This window comes from Cyanistes caeruleus, chromosome 6 (genome assembly GCF_971803275.1).
Source record: "Cyanistes caeruleus chromosome 6, bCyaCae1.hap1.1, whole genome shotgun sequence".
NCBI classification, from domain to species: Eukaryota; Metazoa; Chordata; class Aves; order Passeriformes; family Paridae; genus Cyanistes; species Cyanistes caeruleus.
The window spans coordinates 61,739,357-61,762,916 of NC_141706.1; the positions used below are offsets into that span (position 1 = coordinate 61,739,357).

Here is a 23,560-nt window from a genome sequence, read left to right on the forward strand (position 1 = left end):
GACACCAGCAGCCCAACCCAACCCAGCCTCCAACCCCCACTGTGATGGAAATATTTAAGAGCACAGTTTCATGCTGCTGGTTTTTCACCACTAGATCTCTTGCTTGCCTCAATCATTCCCTCTCACCAGGCAATAGGAGTGGCTGAGGAGGCAGCAGAGCTAACTGGATGTTTTAACCCAGTTGACCCAGCTGTTAACCCAGCTGCATCCAGCTCTTGAATCCAAGTTATTGCAGTAAACTCCTCCAACAGATTCTGATAAGCACAGACATTAGGGCCACCTAATAAGTAATGCAATGCTGTCATGACCCTCCTTGTCCAACCAGAGAGAAGGTTGACTCTGCCCATCAGGATTTGGGAGCAAGAATTTGGCAGAGAAGGCTGCTCCCACAGTGCCTGGTGAAGAGCTGATGTGTCAGGATCCAGGGGAAACGTTCTGTGTCCAGCACTTGGTGGTGTGGGGCACGCTATAATGGAAGCCCTGCTGGGACAGCAGTTTCAGCCTCCATCGTTTCCTGGGTTACCTTCTCCTCTTGATTACAAAGAAACCCAGGTTCCCCCACCCCAGCCAAGAGCAAGGCTGCCTGGAGCAGCATTGCAGGAGGGCAGGTGCATGTTTGTGACTCCTCTGGGGGACCAGCAGCAGTTTCATGCCAACTGACTGAAAGTTCTCGTGACACTGCTCTGAGAGGATGCCAAGGGGCTGGAGTGCCGTGTGGGGACTGCTCCTTTGTACTGCCAGGGGAAGGAAACATTGTGTGAGAACATGCATGGCTGAGGAAAGAGTCCCTAACACTAACGCAGTGTATGAGTTCTCTGTCATTACATTTTCCTTCCATTAACCATTTTTGGTGGTGCTTAGTTGCTGGCCAGGGTTAAACCACATCATCCTCATCACCTGTTAAAAATCCCCTTTTTCTTGTCCTCATCATTCCCTTAGTTTCTCTCCCTTTTTAAATGCCCTCTCTTCCTCTCCTCATCCACCACACTTCTTCAGGTTCTTTTTTAAATCTCGCTATCAGGTTGTCTCCCATTTCAGCCCACGGCTGGGACCATCACTGCTGAAGCCTGGCTAGTCTCCACCACTCTGAAATAGCCATGCAACCACCTTCCCCACTCAGAGGTGGGATTCTGCACTTCTAATGCCCAAGAACAGCCCCTTCTTACCTCTGCTCCCTGCACTTGCTGCCCTTCAGCTACATTGTCTCCCTCCCTTGCTAGACTTGTCTTTATGCTATCTCAGACTTGGCATAAGGGGAGATTTATGCAGGCATAAATGGCAACTAGCAGGCACACAGTGCTTCACTTTCAAGTTTGAGTTAAGTGGAGGTGGCAGGGGCAAGATTCAGGGCTGCACTGATTTTTGCCCTGCTGACTTTCATGTCGAGCTCATTAAAGTTTTCTGCTCCATGTACTCAGCAACAATTCTCTATACCAGGGCTACAGCTTTCCATTCTGGTATCCAGAGCTCTGCTGCAATCCATTGTGGCCAAATCAGTTGTCAGCAGCTCACCAGAAACACTTTTGGAATTGGTTATGAGATGAGACAGAGCTGCAGGAAGATCAGAACACTTCTCTAGCTCGTGGTCCCATAGGTCTCTGTGACTCCTTGGCTCACAAGACATTTATTGTCCTGGGCATTCACTGGTGTCGTGCAACAGAGACCTTGACCCTGGGCTACTGAGGCCCCTGACAGAGTCCCCAGAAGGGACTGGCTTGCTTTACTCTGGCCATGTGGTGCTGCTTTGCCATGCCTTGTCTGAGGATGAGGACACAGTATGCCTTGGAAAGGTAGGCACCCCTAATTTCACCAACACATCTTCTCTAAAATATCTTTTTAAAGTTATTTTTAAAACAAAAAGGAAACAGTGTTTTCAGGAAAGAGGCTCTGGACAGTAGGGATGCAGAAAGAGTGACTGCCCCTGAGGAGTTAGTGTGGATTTCAGGCACCCAAACCATCATGCTGGCTGACAGCACCACGAAGGAATCCCTCTGGAGCATGGCTGGATTCAGATGCTTCCAGAGCAGCTGGGAAGTGCTGGTGGGGCCACAGGGGCTGAGGCTCGGGCCCAGACAGTCTTTCTTGCCCCACACAATGTATAAGCTTCATGCCCACAGCCTGTCAGGCTGCTGTCTTTGATCCTGCATAGTTTATGGGCCCGTCCTGAAGCCGGCATGGAAGCCCTGTGGGTAGGGATCCCCCGGGCTGCCTTTGTCACCGGCAGCCTGGAGCTGTGGGTCTGGCTCTCCCAGAGTCACCACTTACTGCTCTTCAAAAAGGCCCACGAAGCGCTTTTGGGACCGCCTCCAAACAGGACTGGCTGACACTGCAAGCCTGTATTTTGAACCAATTCAGATCAAACACTAAGGAAATTCCAAACCAAAGAGCTTTCTATTTCCTCTGCTTCCCCTCTAATCCACCCGGCTGTCTGCAGGTTCCTGGGAGTGCTGCTGGCCTAAAAGCTTCCAGCCTCTTCTCACACGCAGGAGAGTTGGTTTTATCTGCCCTTCCCTGATGGGCTCCAGCTCTAAAGCTGCCCAACCCTTCCTTAATAAATTGGAACAATTACTCTGGGCTTCTCAAGGATAATTGTTAATAAAATTCAGCAGATTTCCCCCAAAACACATGAAAGGGTTGGAAGCAGAACCAGAAACTAAAGGAGAAAGAAAATGCAGGACAGAAATAATAGCCTTTTTTCCATTCATGTCTTATCCACCGCTGGTGAGTTTTTGTTCTTAGAGTCACATATTTCAGACATGAATCCTCCCAAGCTGTCTCCAGTGGGGAAATGCCTCATGCTCACTGCTTTGGAAAACTGGTTAGTTGTTTTTAAAGTTATTTTATAAGATCTTCCTGAATCTAGAAAAAAAATATGGAAGCCTCAGGCTTCGATTACCAAAGAATCAGCAGGGCATCAACAAAGGACAAAGTCACAAGAAACAAAAGATATCCAGATTCACCCTGACTTTCTCTGACAGGACCTTCTTTCAATACTTTATTTTCCAAAGACAGTTTAATGCACAGAAGCAATGAATTCTGCAGCCAGGATGGTCTTAGATATTCCCTTGAGGGACCGTGGACTCTGATACTTCTACAAGTATCAGTGGTTTCGGTTCAAGACAGCTGATGAGCTGTTCAGACCATCAGGTCTGGCTCATTATGGACCAAATTGGACCCAACAGATGAGTTAAGCCTCTCAAATAGGCAGCCCAAATGGCAGGAACCCCCAAACACAGCAACAAGGAGCAGGAATAACCAGCTTGGTATTCTGTGTTGTTAGGTTATCACACTGGGCCTGCAAGAAGAGCTGCTGGAGGACTGCACAGCGTTGGATGTGCCTGTCATATGTGAGCACGGGGCTGATAAAGGACTAGGTGGGTCACCAAGCCCTGTCTCCAAGTAATCTGTCTGTCTGTTTAACTGGGAGCAAATTACAGGCACCACTAACAAGGAACTTGAAGTGGTACTGGCATGCCCTGCCTCCAGTCTGTCTCTCCTTGTGGCACATTGCCAGCGCTACGCAGGGAAGCAAAAGAGCCTCTGAAATTAAATTATATCTTGGAGGAAGGGGGAGGAGTTTTCTTCCTAAACAGGGCACTAGCAACAGCCCTGAGCATGGGATTTATGTGGGATAGATACAGGAAAACAAATGACTACGCAATCTTCTTTCACATTTGCCCAAATACATCAGCATATCACAAACCCAAGGATCCTTATCACAAGTGTAATTTTACGTTGTTCTGATTCTCTTCTGTAGTTATGAAATCCCTTTCACAAGCTCTCAGAACTCCACCTTCAGAAACACAGTACTTTTCTTGCCTTCCCCCACTACTTCCTAGTGAAAGACCATTGATTTGAAATATAGCACATATAAGTATTATATTAGTTTATAATTAGACCATGTGGACAACAAGAAGTGGGAGGTCTTGAATAGGGAAAGAAGATTCAATACCAGAAAGCTCTTCACAACATGACTAACATCCCCCTGCCTCTCCAATTCACCTAAGAAACTAAAACAATTAAGGTTGAACTTCAACATTAAATAGGACCTTAAATTGCCTTTTGTAATTTTATTTTCCTTACTTGTATTTATACTTCAGTAGACCAATATCCTTAATTCCTGCTTCTTCGTGGTAAGTGCCTGTTCTTTAATCTTCTTCTAACACTCCATTCAGATAATCCTGACAAGCAAGCACTTCCCTCCAGGGATGGCAATGAATCCAAATAAAGCCCTATTGTAGAAAAGAGCAGTACTCAGTATATGTTTCCCACCAATAGGCAGGACTCACTTTGAGAGCACTGCATGGCACAATGCACTGAAAAGTCTCAGCTGGCAGGGTTTATCCAGTAGCTTATAGCTGATCCCTACTAACCAGAGGTCCCTTGATCCAGGAAACATAACCCTATGTTGCAACAGGTCTGAGCTCCCCTTTTTTTTCAGTCTGTTGCTGTGTTTGCCACACCAGTCAATGACAGAGTGAGGTGTCCTGACCCATGGTGTGGCCTCCTTGTCCTTTACCAGCCCAGAGCAAGGGAATCATTTTGTAAAATGCGTCCCAGAGCACCTCAGCTCAGTCTACCACCTTTGTGTACTGAGCTATGCTGATGGTTTTCTTTATTTATGAATTCTTCCTTGAGCAATGAAAGAAACACCTGTAAATCTATGGATGTAGAGTAAATCAATTCCTTAGGGGCACCAATCCTCCAGCACTCTATTCTTCAATCCAGATAAATCTGCCCTTTAAGATAAGTAAAGCCTTTATATCAAGGCTTCATGAATTGTGAAGCAAGTAATCATTAAGTGTTTTAAGAAACGGTCAACCATTTCCAGAAACTATTACAGACTCCAAAAAATCACAGAAGCTTGTTTCAATCACAGCTTGTAGTTCTGAAGTGCTTTCTCCCAAAGCACATAACCCTCTAACACAGCAGCTCCTGATCTGTTCCCCTGGCATCCCCACTTCCACTCTGCAAAGCAGCAAATGTGGTCACACACCCTGACTTGGGAACTGCTTTCCTAGCACTTATTTCTCATGCTGTAACATGTTTCTAGCACCTAAGAGTCATCAAAACCTGCTTTGCAAAGTATTTAGAAATGAAGTCTTAAAGCAATGTCACCCACAGCACAAATTCACACCCAGCAGACTCAGTTGTGACTATTTGCTGCTCTGTTTTGCAGGCAGAAATGGCTGGATGCTAATGTCAGTTCTGAGAAGGGGCAGTATGGTCATTTGGTCCAGGGGACTCACACAGATTTAACATCAGTGGGAGTAGAAATGATTTATTCAAATCACCTTGCGGACCCAGATTATTTGGTGGCCCCGCTGCAGCAGGACTGGGCCCCGCCACCATCCTGAACAGCAGACTGTGGTGATGCTGTGGCACATGGACAGCAGCATTCACCACTCAGGAAAGGGCTGGGGCAAAGCAGGGTTCAAAACCTGCCAGAAAATCTGCCTCTCCCCAGCCAGAGGAGCCTATGTCCTGGAGAGCATGGAGTACAGGGAGGTGGGAGACATAAATGGTGAGACCAAGTGGTTTTGTAGTATCTCATATATCCCAATACAGGAAGCAGTTCCTGCTCACAAGCAGAATCCCACTGATTCTGACCCAAAAGACTGACCTATGATTCCAGATTTGCTGAGCAAGCTCTGTGTACTTATACCCCTAATGTACTCATAAAATCAAGGATCTGCATTCCTTTTCTGGGTAGTTCCAGTGCAATTTTTCCCAGGTGAAAAGGTAGGTAGAAGAACAGGGCTATGTGGAACTCATCTAGTTTCTCATTTCTAAGTAGAAGGTGGAATGGTCACTATGAAGTTTCCAGATTTGCAGATAGAGACACCACCAGACCATTATGAGAAAGAGCAAAGTCTCTGCTCAAGGGCTGCATTATACCAAATATTAGCAAAATGGCTGAGACCTATTTGTAGCAAGCACCCCACTCTAAGACTCTGAAAGTTTTTAGAGAATTACTGACAGTCCAATAAACATGCTGAAGAATGGATTGAACTGGACATTACCAGAGGTATTTCTATATTTTCTGCACTTCACTTTCCTTTAGGTAACAGCATAGAAAGCTTTCAAACAGGTGATAGAATTTTTTCTTTGCATGTGCTCAAGACAACATGAATTCAGTATTGTTTCCCACTGAACCTCATAGCTGAGAGATTTTAAACCTCTAGTATTTCCCATTGTCAATGAGAAGAGAGGTCCCTCCACATCCAGCTACACACAGAATTCTCAAAACAAACTCTATAATACATACTTCATACCAGATACAAAAGGTAATGTGATGTGAGTAAGCAGCATCTGAAAGCATCCAGAGGAAAAAAACAGTATTTCTTTAAAAATTGCTAGTGTCAGCAGAAACAGCTTTCTAAATTGTAGAGACAATGCCTTGCTGATGTGAAATGCCAGCAGTTACTCACATTTTACATCATCCAACATCACATAATCATGTTGTACCCACTTGGACAGCCTATGCAATTTTCCTCCTTTGTCAGCCAGGGAGCATGGCACTGCAATCCTCTTGGAAGACACTGGTGGTTGACCAATATAAAACATTCAAGGACACAGTGCTCATTCCAGTCTGAGAATATTGTCTGCCTGGTGCATGCTCTCATTGCATTCAGTTTCAAAGGGACAGGCAGTGAAATGTGCTTGGCAGGTATCCTGAACTAACTTTCAGCTGTTAGAACTACAAACCAGGCTGGGGATGTTGAGAGAAACAGGACATTTCACCTCTAAGCTTGTGTCTGAAGCTGCTCTTTTAGTTGCTAATATAATAAATTGCGACGGTATTATTTAGATCAAAGAGGTTTTAAGTAATGGATGAAAGTCAGCTATACCACGTAGTGAATTTATAAAATTAATAATAATAATAATAATTTAATCTTTGAAGTGCCTTACACAGATGAATTAATTACCTCACAATACTCTTTGGAGTAGATGAGAATTATTACCTCCTTGTGAGCGATCTGGAAACAGCAACAAAGATGTTGAATGACTTTACCAAAGTCAGACCAGGCTGAGTCTGAGCTAGCATTCAACAGCAGGCATGTCTGGCTCTGTTTCTGTGTTCAGACCACTCATCCACCCTGTTGAAATGACAGCTGGCTTCCTGCTTCATGTGCTTTGTTCAGACATGATCCTCAGACAATGGGTGAAAATATTCCCACCCAAATGATCTTGTTTCTTTTTGAGCAAGGCTAGTCAAATAGAAATACCTCTTTAATGTCTTAACACACACTTCCTGAAAGAAAGCATTTTTTCCTTCCCTGAGGTTTTCCTCAGCTGCTGGATTGGAGCTGAAATACAGAGTATGAGCATGCAGCAGTATGATTTCAAATTACTAGCAGCAGTAGAAAGAGGTCAACATCCCAGAACATGAAGATATATCCATTTTGACCTCTAGCTGACTCTAAGAAAATATTTGGGTTGTGGTGAGGCCGTTGTGAGATGTTGATTTCAAGAATACAGAAGCAAAGAACAAAGTGGCTTCTGAGGGTCCTCTTGCTCTGCCTCTTGCCTCCTATGCCCTGTGATATGTAAACCCTTCCAGCAGTGTCTCAGGTGGCTTTAGGAAGATTTCAGATGCCAACTGTCCCATTCCAGAGCTCTTCTTTGGGATCACTGAGGGAAGATCAGGCGGAGGTCACCACAGAGCGCACACCTCTCCCTGGAGAGCCGCCGGGCAGAGTCAGCAGCGTTCCCAAGCCCAGTGGAGAAGGTGGCTGAAGCTGCTGAGACACAGACCATGAAACGTGTCTGCTGTAGCTGTGTGACCAGGACAGGGGTGAGCAGCCTGGCTCCAGCTGGACAGAAGCTTGGAAAATGCCCAGCAGGGCAGGAGGCAGCAGTGTGAGTGACTCCACTGGCTCCCAGCCCCTGAGCAAAGAGCAGGGGGGATAGGTGGGGTGTTTTTAGGTTTTGGGGGATTTTTTCCCCATAATGGTTTAAAAGGCCTGATAATGTCCTAATCCACACCTGCCACAGACATTCAAAGCAGAGTTAGGTGCACTTTTTCCCCTGCAGAGTCGTGGTTTCCCTAGAGGTCTGCCATCCCCCACTGGCCACCATTGAGAGGCACACACACATCCCCAGGGAACATCACTCCATGGATGTCCCACCTGTGGACACCTGGGGTGGCATTTGGCCCTGGCATCCAGCACAGCTGCCCCAGGGTGTGGGGCACATTTCTGATACATGACACACAATTTTAGCTGTCCTTCTGTAGTTCAGCGTGAGAGAAGTATGGAGTAAATGTGCATTTCTCCTTTACTCCACCATCATGATGTAAGAATTTGTCCTGCAGTTGATGCTTGTGTAAAAAAGATACTAAACTGAATTTACTTGGAACTGCTGTATTTATCAAGGCCTAAAGCTGCGTAATTTGAAACCAGACATCATTAATTTACCTTGCAGATTCAAAGGTGTTAGTATCAGCTTTCCAGCAGCACACACCTCAAGTCAGTTTTACCCTCTGCAAGGAGTCAGTGTATAGAGTGAATGTCATAAATCTATGCTCAAGTTCTCAGGCCAACAAAGTATTTATAATACAAATTCTGTGCATTTTGAGCACTTTCCATCATTCTTAAGCCTGCTTTTCCCCCAGATATTGCTTGTGTGTGAGTTATTTCAACAGAGGTTCTCAAAGGTTGCCAGTATAAGAAAGAAAAATGTGTATTTGTTCCTTTTTGTCTTTCAGGTTATTAATAACTAATGGGAAATTTGCTAAAGGAAACAGTTCTTTGATTGCCAGTGAATCTGAAAAGACTGAGAAATCGAATGTAATAACCAGGCATTAAACAACACATTGCTTTTTGGGTTTTTAATAATATTTATGTAATTGTAGAATCTAAGTATCAGGAGAAAATAAACCTTTGCTAAAAGATGGAATATATTATGCATGTTCCTGATATTCTGAGAACTTTAAATAAATGCCAGATAGACTGTTCAGGGGACACTGGACAAAACTATTAGTAACAGCATTTTACAGCATCTATACATTTTTAAGAATTCCAAACAAAAATATCCCCTGGAAATAGCTGTGGTCTATTACTCCTTTCTTAATTATCAAGAGAGACTTGCAAACCTTTAACTATTATTTGCACATCACCTTTAAAGCAAAATTACTCTTATTGCTGAAATCCTTCTGCCTACAAATTTAAACCAGGTGAAACTTTAAGTTTTCCTGTGACTTTTTGCCAGGTACTATTCATCCAGGCAGCCACAAGGCTCTCACAGATTCTTACTCAATCTAATTTGGTAGCAGAGGCTGGATATGGGACAACAGAATAATTTCAAGTCAGCAGCCCGCAGCTCATGCGGTGGTTAGACCGCAGAGATGAGTATGAGGAAATCATGGCTCTAATCCTTTGACAAAAAGTGGTTATTTCAACTTGCCTGTTCTACTCTTCAGTTCCAGCTTTCTAATAGTGTTTTGCCACTCTGGGATGAAAGGCCCACGCAAATGCTGTACCTTTATGTTACACACAAGGGATTATGAGCCATGAAAGACAAATAGGAAAGGCGGTAATCCAGCATAGCAAGACCTACCAGCACACCACAGGAAGGAGAAAATTCCAGCCCTGTGTCTTAAAAATACATCCTAGCTGCTTCTCACTAATGCAAATGGCTGAGTGACTGTCCCAGCCACTGTGCTGGGGCAGCAGGGCAGGTCCCTGCCCACCCGTGGGGCCTCCTGGGATCTGCTGCAGAGGCAAACATGAACAGCAGCACCAGGATGGAGCTGGGAAAGGTGGAGAGGCTCACAGATGGCACAGTGCTGCCAGGACACCGTCAGGAAGGAAGGGGCTAGGGTGACACTGCTTGCAGCAGTGACCATCTGCTGTCCCCTAGGATGTGCAGATCCCAGCACATGCCCTCCACTGCAGCCTGCTCTGGGTGCTGGGACTCATGGCCAATGTGCTCTGCTCCTCCCAGCTCTGCTAAGCAGCTTCCCTGGGTGACATTTTGGTCCAAACAGGGGAATCATTTTTTTACATGTGCCAACATCTCCACATCTTATTTATGCTTATTGTGGCATTGTTGGTCAGAAGCTGCAGAGATTTTCCTGGTTTTCCCAGGAGTGGCAGCAGTGAGGGCAACTGGTCTCAGTCCTTCTGTTATGGGCAGTGACAGCACGCTAAATGTAAAACAAACTTTTAGCTTTGGGCTTTACAAGATTTCAAAGTATATCTATCAGGTCACAAGCACGTGACCTAGGTCCTTACATGAGCAGTCAGATCAAGATTTGGAAGCTTCACCTGCAAATAATTCCCATATACTACGGCAGGTCCCTTCAAGACATGATTCTGAGGTTTAGAATCTTTGGGATATTGTGAAACATTTGCGTTTTCAAGCAGAGAATCTCTCACACATCATTCAAAACAGGTCAGTGTTGTGTATAAATGCTATTGCTTAGTTCACACCCAAAATTAGTTCCAGTTATGCTAACAAAAGCACTTTTTGCCAATAGAAGTCAAGTCTCCATCAAGAGTGAGGTTTCACATTACAACTAAACCAGCCTAAGAGCCAGTTGTTAATGGAAGAAGCATTTTTGACCCCATCAAAATTTTCCCATTATTTACCTGTGTGATGATTCTTTATCTCTGACCCCAGAGCAAGGCAGCTCCCTAAACTGTCAGAAGTAGTCATCCAGCAAAAATAAATGAGATGTTTTCTGTTTAGTTAGCATTTTGTATCAGTTCATGGTGGAGTCAGACGAGGGCCAGTGGAGATACAGATAAATATAAGGGAAGGACCACACCTTGCAACAGACCAGGCCCACTACAACCTAAGAAAATGTTGCTGCACTATTGTATACTTTGAAAGGATGAAAATACCTGATCTAAGACTTTTAGACAGATCAGGTCAGTAAGACAAAAGGAGCATTTCCTGTGTTTCCACCTCTTAAAAATGGTATCAATCATTTTTTGCAATGGTTGCTAACTAGGGAAAATAGTCCTGAAAGTAACACAGGTGTTCATGACCACATGGAAGAACAAATGGACAACACAATGTGGGGTAAGAAAATTTCCACAGAGCAACCTGTCCCTAACTTCCCTTATTTCCAAAGCCTTCCAAACACTGCATCTTTTCTCTTGTGGGTACTATTTAGAAGCGTATCCATGCAAACAGAATCAGTCCATGAATAGTAAGCAAGGATCTCAAAACAGCCTGAAAATTCCTCTCTAGCTCTGCTCTCTGCAGCCATCTCTTTCCTTTTTTTTTTATACAATTGCATTGTGTATGTTGTGTTTCCAGTTGCTATTCTCGGCTGCCAAGTCCGTATCTATGACTTGGCAGCCAAGTTACATATTTAAGAGGATGAGAGAAGCAGGTTTGGGAACAACCTCAGATCTCATCTGTGGCAGCCAGGCAGCACTTTAGAAACAGGCTCAGGGGAGGAGAATGTATGGAACTGATGGCTCATTGTCTCATTTTTAGAGAGCAGAGCTGTCATCAGCCTCAGGAGACCACTGGCCCATCCTGACTCCAGTAAAAGTTGTGCTAAAAGTATTGTCAAAAGTAAGGGATGTGTTGCAGATACCCAGGGCTACCTGTGTTAGTGTTTGAGGTGCAGGAGGCAGGGGAGACAAACCTTCCTCTGTAAGGGAAATCTGCTTTGAACAGTCCAAGAAAAGTGTAACACTAAGTTCTCTGAAAAAAACAGCTCTTTGGCATTTCCAGTGGAAGATGCCAAAATAGACATATGGCATTTGGCTTTTGCTGATTTATCACCTTCTTTCTTGTGAGAATTACATACATCTGAGGGGTAAAAACTAAATAGATAATCTGAAGCAATCAGGATGTGATGGTGACGAGTTCCACAGGTAGCATCCTAAGCAATAATTCTTCTTCAGAGCTGGGTTCAGAGCTGTTCAGCTGGGGCTGAAAAACACACAGTAAATAAGGTGTATGTTGAATCAGAAACTATTACCTTCTTAGAGCTTACACTGCCCATTGTGTGCACTGACTGAGGCAGGTGTTCTGCAGAAGAAAAAAAGAATTAAAAAACCTGTTAGTGCATAATTAAAAACTGGGTTATGAGGCATAAACACAAAGAAAGCAAGAAATAGGCTTGCTCCAATTGTCATAATTCTGAACAACTGACCTTGAACCCTTAATAGGCTTCTTTTAGTGTTGTTTCTTGTGGTGTTTGTGTGTCCATGAGCATCCCAGCAGCTGGGAGCATTCAACAATATGTATATGCACTCATTCTTTAGGTATATCTAATGTTTAATTTGGATATCACACCCAGAAAGTAAACAAATGCATAAACTCAACAAAAATATCACTGACTCACCATCCAGTCATCCACCTCTTCTCTGCCTCTTGTTTCTCCTTGCTGTGTCAAGCCTCTGTCTCCCATCCCCACCATATTAATTTCCTCCTCTTTTCCCAGGGGCTGTTAAATGTCAGCCCTGGTTTCTCTGGGAATATTAGACTCTGTGTGTGCGTTACTGTTTGTGTTGGACACACAAGCACAGATTTCAATTCCACAGTAGCTAATACTGCCCATGACTATGCCATTTACCTGCCAAGTGCTCTGCCTGCTCATTAAAAACAGGATCATGCTGTGTGAATGGAATAACTACTGTCCTTGGGCAAAATACTATGAACATTGGTGCAGGTTTTCCCTTTAGTTTTGTGCTGGAAGCTCCTAATTCCCTTTTTTCAGCAATTTGAAGAGTGCATTCCTTGGGTAATCCAAAGCAAAGGGCAGTTTGGTAGCTGAGCTGTAACTTCTGGAGAGATGCCGTGTCCAGCTCACATCCAGCACAGCCCTGCCCCAGAACCAGAGCCCTGTGGCCTCACTGCCTCATCCTCAGCTCCAGACTGGCTGAAAGTGTTGACAAGCAAAGGCAGAATCAGGTCCTGAGTCCACACCAAAGGTCTAAGGGAACTCAGGAGGCAGTGACTGCCTGGCACCAGTTAGGGGCACGCAGTCGGATTTTGGAAAGCCGCAAAAACCAGCTACACATTCTTTTACTGAACTCCTCGTGCCATTACTCCCTCTGCATGGTTTTATCAGATGATGTTATTGAACAGGAGCAGTTGTCAGCCCTTTTCACACAGCCTTGTGCCCCCAACAATCAACCTTTTGTTATAAAAGCACCTCTCACAGAAAAGAAGTTATTAAAAGGTACCTCACACTCAAGAGGTATTTTCGAAATTTTGATTTTTGTTTCTGCACTCTGAGATGCTCATAAATATATGAACCTCACAAAAAAATTTCATGGCCTAGTTTCTAGTTCTTCTCAGGATATAATAACCATCGCCCTGCTACAGAAATAGGGGGGGAAAGGTGAAAATTTAATATAGAAGTGCTATAGACAAGATCTTCTCTATTCAGTTCTGTGAGCTTCGAAGGAAATTTGAAGGAAATTACGGCAGAGAACCCGGCCTCTAGTTTTTAGTGAATTACAAAGAGTTTTTACATTATCAGAATTTTTAAATTAGTTATCTCCTACCTGTAGTGCTGGGGATAGGACTAAGGACTAGCTACCATCAAATGTCTTTAAACAAACTGTGTTGGAACATTTGCAAACACAAATGCAAATGAATGAAGTCTTCAGCAGGGAAATAAGGAGTCTTCCAATAGATAAATAAATGTGGTTTTGAAAGAAATACGTGTGCATTTTTAGATACAGCCTGGCAAAAACAAATTCTGCTTTTATCCATGACATGTGATTGTTAGACTGTCAGTGCAACTGTGCAGCAGCTCTTACAAGGATTGACAGAAAGTATTTCATGACGCTTGGCAGTGAATATACAAAGGCAACCAAGACCTCCTAAACCCATAGAGGTTTCTATAGAGTGCTGCCAAAGTACTAGCATTGTCACTGCTGGAAGTGGTTTTGTCTCCTGAATCCTATTCAAAATAGATTTTTAACTGCTGACCTGCAAATGATTTGGAGCAGTGACATCTTCAACTGCTCCAGCAGGTAAGGTACAGGTGCTGCCAACTTCTGCCTAAGCATGGGCAAGAACAACCTCACACTGCTTGGTCCAGGATGCAACAGAAATCTGTCAGCTTTCACAGAGACCAACACATAAAAACAATTCCTGAATGGTGGGAGAGAATATCTTCAACAATGGGAAAGGGGCAAAAATTTCCTGTACTCTTGATTTTCTGTAAGACTACAAAAAAAAAGTGTTGGCTCTTAGAGGGAAATTTCTCCTCTCTCTGAAATTCCTGGCTGGTGCTGTTATGGGGATGACAAGGGGAACCAGCTTGTCTCTGTCTCCACCCTCTTGATGCAGGAGAGAGTAAAGGCAAATGGGTCATGCAAGGGTGGATCAGGGGGTTTTAATACTGCTGTTTCATATGTGGAAGTGAAATATGTTGTTGCATCTGGAAATGCTGGCCTGCCCAACTCTATAATCACCACGCTGCTGCAAGCAAAATCTGCTCTAGAGGCAGGTCTGTGCTATAGGCTTCTGCCTGCATAAATATGTGGAAGAGAGCAGCGGAGAGATGTGATACCTGACCCACATAGGTGTGCTAAAGAAGCTTTACTAGCATAACTTGTTTCACTGTGGGGTAGGGAGGGGTGATAACTTTCCTGTGATGAACAACTACAGAAGGTAATTTTGCTGCTGTAAGAGCATCCACATGCTTTGCTGGTTTAACATCCCAGGACTCCGGTGTGCCAAGGTGCAGCGTACCTGACGTAGCAGAGATTAGACCACCGCGTGCCTTCTGAAGGGACACAGTCAGGGAAACTCATGCCAGGCACAGGGCCAAGGAACAGAAACAAGGAACAGCTTTGAGATAAGTCGGGTTTGAAATGCTATTACCTTGCATTGCACTGACAAGACTGAAAAAAAGAAACTTTAAGTATGGGTGCTGGGTGTGTAAGCCCATATTTCTTAATGTGACGCCTTGCATTTAATGTGAGTGCCAAGACTGGAAATGTGAATTTCCTGAACAGTTTTTCTCTTTCTTCCTGTTCCTCATATGTGTCTGCAGGAGTGGCTCACAATAGGAAAGACAAATTTATGGTGCAGTCCTGAGGTCCTTCATCTCCTACCTTGGCTGCACCCCACAGAGCCCCAAACCTTCAAGGAGAACCTAAATGACAGGCAGCTCCCAAGAGAAATGCTAGCCAGCCTGCAGGGCTCCAGGCAGTGCCTCCCGAGAGATAAAAGGCAGGCTGCTGGGATGTATTCATTCCTGCCTTTAAGATGGTATCACAAGGGCTGAGCAGGGCTGCAGCCTGTCTGCAAGTGCTGTGCGCACAACTTCAAACAGACGCTCCGGAGGCGGCGGGGCCGGGCTGACTCACCCGCCCGGCTGGCCGGACACAGCCGGTGCCAGCACCTCTCCTCACCACTGCCTTGCCCTCAGACACCTCTCCTGTCCTCAGCTCCCTCCGAGGGCTCCCACACGGCACGGTATTTTATAGTAATGCTTTCGGCTCTGTCTTTTTTTGGCCCTTCTCTCTCCCCTGTAAAGAATTGCAGGGCGGCATAGCTGTGCTTTAGGGGTTTCATTTGGGTGATTAAATTATTCAGTATTAGTGTCCCGGGTGTTCCTCTCTTTGAAATAATACCATCCAAACTCAATCAGAAAATACACGGAGCCATCAGAAGTTAATACAGGAGTTGCACAAGTGCTGGGAACTTACAGGCACTTTACATTCTCCCTTATGGGCTTTGTTTTTCTTGCACAGCCTTGTTGCAGCATGGCAAAGTTCAGAGACCCAGGCCCAGGATTTTGACAGGAGCAGCTGGCTTTCCTGGGAGTCAGGACAGTGTACAGCGTGAGAGACGCTGAGCGCAATGAAACTGCAGATTTTACAGAAGATTTCTTGCCTGGCTTTGCCAAATTCATTTGAAATGCACAACTGCTCCCCAGAAGGACATGTACACACCAAATGCACCTATTTGCAAATGAGGAGCAGCATTTGGGAAACTGGCTTTATTTCTTTAAGAAGGTGGTATGGGGAGGGGGGGGGAATACAGACCCACTGGAATCAGTGGGAAGTTTCCACTAACAGGATCAGAGTTCGCTCTGCACTTAGTACAACATACTGAAAACTGACTCAAAGTTATTCTTTGTTTTGTAAACTAAGTGAATGAATGCAAGGAATCTAGCTCTGAGCTCTTCAAGTTTTCTGCCTCTTGCGTTCTGGGAGCTTGTTCACACTACAAATCTTTTCCCAAGCGTGTAAGCTGGCACAAGTTTCCAATCCTTTACATACCTCACACACAGCCTTAGGCGTGTCACACCAAAAAACACCTCTTTTGTAGGAAAAAAATAAAATACAACTCTCCCAGTGTTAACCTGTTGTTGTCCTCAGCCACTTTCACCATCTAGATGGGGACTCCACGTCTCTGGTCTCTTTTCCCTGACTGCCCGTGCTGGAACAGGCACAGGGCAACAGTGGCCGAGGTGAGAGGAAGGACAGACAACAGCACAGTGTGACAAACTGTCTGCTGTGTGCATTTAGCTACATTAGCTCTGCAAGACACTTAAATAACAAAAAATTGTGTTTAATAACTGGGAAGCGACGCTGAGGAATGCAAACCAAGGGCTGAAAAGTAAAGGAAACTATGTGGCAAGGGCAATTACCACTTGGTTAATAGAAAAAAAAAAAATAGTTCAACCTGCATTTACAATGAAAATGGGTCATCCTTATTGTAATCCCATAGTAGTGAGATTTTGGTTAGGAAGAGTTTATCTGACAAACTATTACAGTTTGCAGCAACAGCTTTTCACTTACAGATAATCTAGTGCCATTTATAAACATATTTATCCATTAGTTCCTAAGGGAAATGAAAAGTCACAGTATCTTCCCATTCCCAGGGGCCCTCTCTATGTTACAACCTGGAAATCAAGAGGCAGTGTACCTGGAAACAGCCAGGAAAGTGCCGGGTACCCGAACAGCAAGAGCCTGATTGCTGCATTTGGAGATCTCACTGAAGCCCTCAGCAGGTGCTGAAGTTGCTGCAATCGACTTCTCCAATCTCACTGTGATGGCACTGACATTTACCTGCGAACCGCTCAATAAACCTGAAGTGGTTTAGAGTCATTTGCAACAACAGCTATCAAACAAGCTTTTTACAAGCCTCACATTCCCCCCCCGTGATGACTGTTAACCCTTTTCTGTAGCCAGTGAAGAGAAACCCACAGTGAGTGCCCAGGAAAGCTGTCTGAGAGAAATCTATGTAGTAAACCAGAGTGCTACATCTGTGCTGGTTATTAAATACTGAACAGCCTTATTGCTGTCTCCCTTCTTGACACAAAAAACTTTTTGTAGATTTTTATTTTTTTTTTTAAACACACATCACCTACAAGCTTAAGGAAGCAGAGTCCTAAAAGTTGTTTGCAGCGGGCAGAGCTGGCAGGGCAGCACCCACCACGGTTCCCAGGACACCAACAAGCAACAAAGCAGAACACAGCAGCCGATTGCCTTCAGCTGCCCACTGCTCTGCAGTTTTTTCCCTTAAAGGACAAGCCAGTCCGAAATGTGCGTGCCATCAGGCTGCTGCAGGAGAGCTCATTAACTCGCAGCGCCTCGGACTCCCAACGCTGCCTGCCAGGTTTTTTGCTCTTATACAAATGAGGAGCTCTGCAGACAGTTTGCAGCAAAGCCAAACAAGTTTAACTACTACAGATTTTGCCTATTCTATTAACTTCAACATACCAGCTCCTTACTCAGCACTCCCAGCTCTGGGGGTGTCCTTGCCAGCTCTACTTTTGATAGTCTGAAGAGGAGAAAAACAGTGAAGTATTGGAAGCTCAGCATGCACACAAGCAACCCAAGAATAACTCAGCACTTTACAGCTGCCCACAGACCCGTCTCTATTTTATCAAGCCCCACCACCTGCCAAGCAGGACTATTTCTGTTGTCCTCATTTCCCCGCTGTTCCCTCCCAGCCAGACGCACAGGATGCATTCCCACACTGGGAACTGCAGCTCCGGACATGGATTGTGGATAAGAGCGGGTCCTGCCCCAAAACAGCACCTGCACACAACTCCAGGGAATTTTTCCCTGCTGTGAAAATCCCGGGAGCCACGCTGCCCCTGCCATGAGGCTGGGGGGCTGCAACACCAAGACATCTCCTCCCCAGTGTCCATCCCAAACTGGGCTCCCCTCAGGAAGCCCCCGTGCTCTCTCCCCTGCCATTCCAGGGGCATCAGCCACCCCTCCGGAGCCCAACACAGCCCTGCCCCACTGCTGTCACCACCCAGAGCCACAGACACCACCAGAAAGGTCTTCCTCACCCCACCCCCTCCCCACCCCACTACTGCCCCTTCACAGAGAGGAGAAAGAGGATAGATGTATGCTTTTAATACATTTTATTTATTAACAAAATTTCCAGAAGCCAAATTTGGCAAATTTTTTTTTTCATCTTCTGTAAAGGTTTTCATGCATAACTTGAAACTTGTCAACTGCAACAATAAAGTGGTAACTTTGAAAGAGACAGAGACAAACATCCAGAATACAAACAGCTGTATCTGAATTAACAACATTTGTCTATTACTAACCTTATAAAGCAGGACGTGCCTTCCCTCTTATCAAAACCAAGCTGACAGATCTGCCTTTATACACACCCAACAGAATAAACTCTGTTATCGGCAAGGACGTTTTCCTTAAACGTTAGAAAAAATAACAAAGCAAAGAATGGAGTGACTGTCCATAAACCAGTCTATACTTCAGTCCTCTTTAATCTACTTCTTCGATGGTGGGGCCGCCGGAGCCACCCGCCCCGGCCCCTCCATCTCCCCGGTACAATTTTGTGACGATCGGGTTGCAGAGTTTCTCCAGCTCTTTCTGCTTGTGCTCGTACTCTTCCTTCTCAGCCATCTGGTTGCGGTCGAGCCAAGAAACCACCTCCTTGCACTTGTCGAGCACTCTCTGCTTGTCCTGGTCACTGATCTTTCCCTTCAGTTTATCGTCCTCCACTGTCTGCTTCATGTTGTAAGTGTAGGACTCGAGGGAGTTCTTGGCTGCCACCCGATCCCGGTTAGCTTCATCCTCTGCTTTGTACTTCTCTGCTTCTTGCACCATACGGTCAATGTCGTCCTTGCTGAGGCGACCCTTGTCGTTGGTGATGGTGATCTTGTTCTCCTTACCCGTGCTCTTGTCCACGGCACTGACGTTCAGGATACCATTGGCATCGATGTCAAAAGTGACCTCGATCTGGGGGACTCCCCTGGGCGCTGGGGGGATGCCTGTTAGGTCAAATTTGCCCAGCAAATTGTTATCCCTTGTCATAGCCCTCTCACCCTCATACACCTGGACCAGGACGCTGCTCTGGTTGTCTGAGTAGGTGGTGAAGGTCTGAGTTTGTTTGGTGGGGATGGTGGTGTTGCGCTTGATGAGAGCGGTCATCACTCCTCCAGCCGTCTCGATGCCCAGGGACAGAGGGGTGACATCCAACAGCAGCAGATCCTGCACGTTCTCAGACTTGTCTCCCATGAGGATAGCTGCTTGTACAGCAGCGCCATAAGCCACAGCCTCATCAGGGTTGATGCTCTTGTTGAGCTCTTTACCATTGAAGAAATCCTGTAGCAGCTTCTGGATCTTGGGGATCCGGGTAGAGCCACCCACCAGCACGATCTCCTGGATCTGGCCCTTGTCGAGCTTGGCATCACGCAGAGCCTTCTCCACCGGCTCCAGGGTGCCACGGAAGAGGTCAGCATTGAGCTCCTCAAAACGGGCACGAGTAATGGAGGTGTAGAAGTCAATACCCTCAAAGAGAGAGTCAATCTCAATGCTGGCCTGCGTGGAGGAGCTGAGGGTCCGCTTCGCTCTCTCACAAGCCGTGCGCAGCCGCCTCACCGCTCGCTTGTTGCCAGCGATGTCACGCTTGTGCTTACGCTTGAATTCTTCCACAAAATGGTTCACCATGCGGTTGTCAAAGTCCTCTCCACCCAAATGGGTGTCACCGGCCGTGGACTTTACCTCAAAAATCCCATCCTCGATGGTAAGGATTGAGACATCGAAAGTGCCCCCTCCCAGGTCAAAGATGAGCACATTCTTCTCTCCAGCCCGGGTTCCTTTCTTGTCCAGGCCATAAGCAATAGCAGCTGCAGTGGGCTCATTGATGATACGCATCACATTGAGGCCAGTGATGGTGCCGGCATCCTTGGTGGCCTGGCGCTGGGAATCATTGAAGTACGCCGGCACTGTGATGACAGCGTTCTGCACCTTGCACCCTAGATAGGCCTCAGCAATCTCCTTCATCTTGGTGAGCACCATGGAGCTGATCTCCTCTGGGAAGAAGGTCTTCATCTCCCCCTTGTACTCCACCTGCACCTTGGGCTTGCCGCTCTCGTTCACCACACGGAAAGGCCAATGCTTCATGTCCGACTGCACCGTGGGGTCGTCATACTTGCGGCCGATGAGGCGCTTGGCGTCAAAGATGGTGTTGGTGGGGTTCATCGCTACCTGGTTCTTAGCAGCATCCCCGATGAGGCGCTCTGTATCGGTGAACGCCACATAGCTGGGTGTGGTGCGGTTACCCTGGTCGTTGGCGATGATCTCCACTTTGCCGTGCTGGAAAACACCCACGCAGGAGTACGTGGTGCCCAGGTCGATGCCGATCGCCGGCCCTTTGGCAGACATGGTGTCGGCTGTCTGTGCTGCTGTTCGCCCGTGTCCACCCCGCCCGCTCTCGCTGCCGCCGCGGCGCGATATGCCTTGCTCGCGCCGCCGCTGCCCGTTTTATACCCGCCGCCGCCGCTTCTGGAACCTGCCAGAACCCTGACGACCAATCCCGACGCACCTCGAGCAGTCGTTCGGCCAATCGCCCCCGCGAGCCGCCGGGGAGTGCCCGCCCTCAACGCTCTGGCCAATCAAAACCGCGAGCGCCTACCCGCCCCTCCCGGGGGCCGCGATTCTTCCGGGTTTTTCTCGTGCGCCATCGCGCTCAGCCAATCCGCGCTCCTTCTGTCCCTTCGCCCCGCCCCCGCCACGAACTTCAGCTAGAAAGTTCCAGCTGAAATGACGTTATGCCGGGGATTGACAGCAGCATTGTCCAATGGCAGGCGGCGGCGGGCCGGCGGGGTGGGGCTGCGCGGTCGCTGCGGGACGCCCCCGCGCTCCGCCCGCTCGGACCCGCGGGGTGTGGGGGGTTGTGGGTTCGGGGCCGCTCGTTCCGTGCGGTGTTTGTAATTCCTGAGCGCTCAGCCCGGCTCTGGGGAATTTGCCCTTATTTGGTCGCAGAGCGGCAGAAATTTCGCCCTCCCTCCCTGATACAGACACACACCTCCCTTCAACCTTCCCCCGACTGTCGGGACGGAACGCCCGCCATCCCTCCCCCACCGAGGCGACCCCCGAACTGTCATGGCGGAACGCCTCCCCTCAGAGCTCCGCGCCTCCCGCTGAGGGAAAGTGCCTGAGGGAAAGTCCCGCCGAGTCCGTGTTTGGCCATATTTTCCCCGAACTTGGCGGGCTGACAGCACCCCCGCCCCGTGTCTGTCCCGGTACCCAAACTCAGAGAGTGACACCGGGTTCTCCCCTCCTGCCCCGGCAGCAGAACTCGGGGAATGGCACCGGCGGGGCTTTGGGGGCCCTGTTGAGGCGTGTTCCTGCGTGGTGACCATTCTTGAACCGCCTCCAAATTCTTGTCTGTTGTGCTAATGTGAGATGCCGTCACGCCTACGTTTAGCAAAAGCTATGGAGCTATTAACTCGGAGTTAGGAAAGTGCTTTGATGAAAATATATTAAACATTAAAATCCGCTGTGGTTCCTCCAAATTATGCCTCCTTACTCTGAGACAAACACTTCAAAATATTCCAGTTCTAGTAAGGAGGGCAAAACACCGTCCTGAGATTTATTTTTTTTTATACAGGGAGTTTTAGTGAGTAGCTCCTTTTCAGCTCCTTTAAAAGTGTTGCTAAAAGTTTGCTATCCATAGACTTAAGGAGCTAAACGAGAGAAGGATTAGTGTCGCTGTATACTTAAATTCTCTTTCATTAGTTTTGTCCTCATCCTTCACCAGTTTGCTACACCTGGCCTCATAGAGAACGTGTTACAGCTTTTCCCAGAGTGATTTGTATTCACACAATTATTAGGCAGTATAACTCCTGTTCAAAAACATCCTTGTTTCCATTAGTGTCTTTTTCAAAGCCTTTTTTACAAGACTTGAGAGTTCCACCTCTTCTGTGCATTATGTGTGTCATTTTAAGATGGAAGAGCCTGGATTTCTGACCATACGTATTGTACGTGCTTAAATATTATTCTTCCACGGATCCTGGTATTTTTTTTTCTTTTTCACACAGGTTCTGACCTTGGAGCAATCCAAAAGAAGTCACTGGAAAATGGGAACCATCAGCTGTCCCTGCCTACAGGAGCTGTTCTGTATATCCTGTGAGCATATTTCTTTGATGGGAAGGGTGTCGGTTTCTCTTGTAGTTAGACCAGTGACTGATTCATCACTGAACCATCTCTTCCTGTAATTCACTGCCACTTCATTCAGTTGATTGTATTATGTGGAACAGGGAGAAATGCCAGAGCAATACAAAGAGAGGTGGATAATAAATTCTGTTTCAGCAGAAAAGTTGATGTTGTTTATTATTTGTATCCTTGTGAGAACTGTCCCTTAGGAACACTAATAATGCACAAGAACCCTGTTTTAATAGCTGTGGTACAAACTCAGACCCTGTTATTCCAGAGTAAAAGGAAGACTCCTACCTCAAAAATATATGTATAGAAACAATATATGTTTTATCAGCCCAGGCAAAAAATATATACTACAGCTCCAGACAAAACTTGTTTGGGTTTTCCTTGGCCCAATAACTAGTGTGGCCTTGATACGGTTGTGCTGATACCCACATGTGCTGGCAACCTGCTAAAGAGGTGTTTGCATCGGCTGGATTACTGCTCACCCTGAGAGTATTCCCTCAGTCTTGTTTATTTCATCATTTGAGTTGTTTTGCTGTAGTAAACCTGGGGAAAAGATCTTGGAGGAAAACATGAGCACACCATTTTAATGCTACTGGTGTAAAGAGACATCCTAAGGAAAAATCCAACATCTCTGGACTGAGGCTGTTTAGCCTGTTGCAGAAATATTTCTTTTCCAGCTGGGCACACAGGTGCTGTTTTCTTCTGTACAATGATATGTCTAGGTCCCAGCTGCTTTTTAAGCTTTCATTCCTACTCAGAAGTTCACGTGATGTTCTTGCCATCACCTCTTACTGATGTCTTTAGAGAAAGTCCAGTCTAACGAGAGGGAGTAACCTCTAAAACCTCATTAGACGTATTCTCTCTTCTCAGCAGAGCTATTACCAGCCTGCTTTTTGTCAGCAGTTTGTGAACCAACTCATCCATGCAGTCATCCTCTCATACGGGAAGAGCCACATGATTCCCTTTAATGTTGCTTCATATGCAATCATGGTATAGGTGAGCCAAACCAACTGGTTCAGAAATTAAAGAGTGAGCTTTATGGGGAGGACTTTCAGCACAAGTCTGATTTTCCTTTTAACAAAACATTCTGTTATTCCCTCATCTTGAATCTGTAAGCCATATTTTCACAGCAACTTCCAGAGAAGCAATTCAGCACCTCTGGCAGTGGCAGGCCTCTTTCTGATCCA

The 23,560-nt window shown here is 46.3% G+C and overlaps 2 protein-coding genes across 2 annotated transcripts in view; both read right to left on the bottom strand.

The window, feature by feature from the left end:
• Nucleotides 1-23,560, bottom strand: part of ZBTB1 (zinc finger and BTB domain containing 1) — a 55,981-nt gene that overhangs the window by 5,168 nt on the left and 27,253 nt on the right. The window lies entirely within an intron of this gene.
• Nucleotides 18,305-21,583, bottom strand: HSPA2 (heat shock protein family A (Hsp70) member 2). Its single transcript, XM_023927407.2, has one exon. It carries the CDS (start codon nucleotides 20,589-20,591, stop codon nucleotides 18,687-18,689), a length of 1,905 nt encoding a protein of 634 aa, XP_023783175.1. The 5' UTR covers nucleotides 20,592-21,583; the 3' UTR covers nucleotides 18,305-18,686.

Excerpts from the sequence above, each read along its gene's own strand:
- HSPA2 (XM_023927407.2), bottom strand. The coding sequence starts at position 20,591 with ATGTCTGCCAAAGGGCCGGCGATCGGCATCGACCTGGGCACCACGTAC.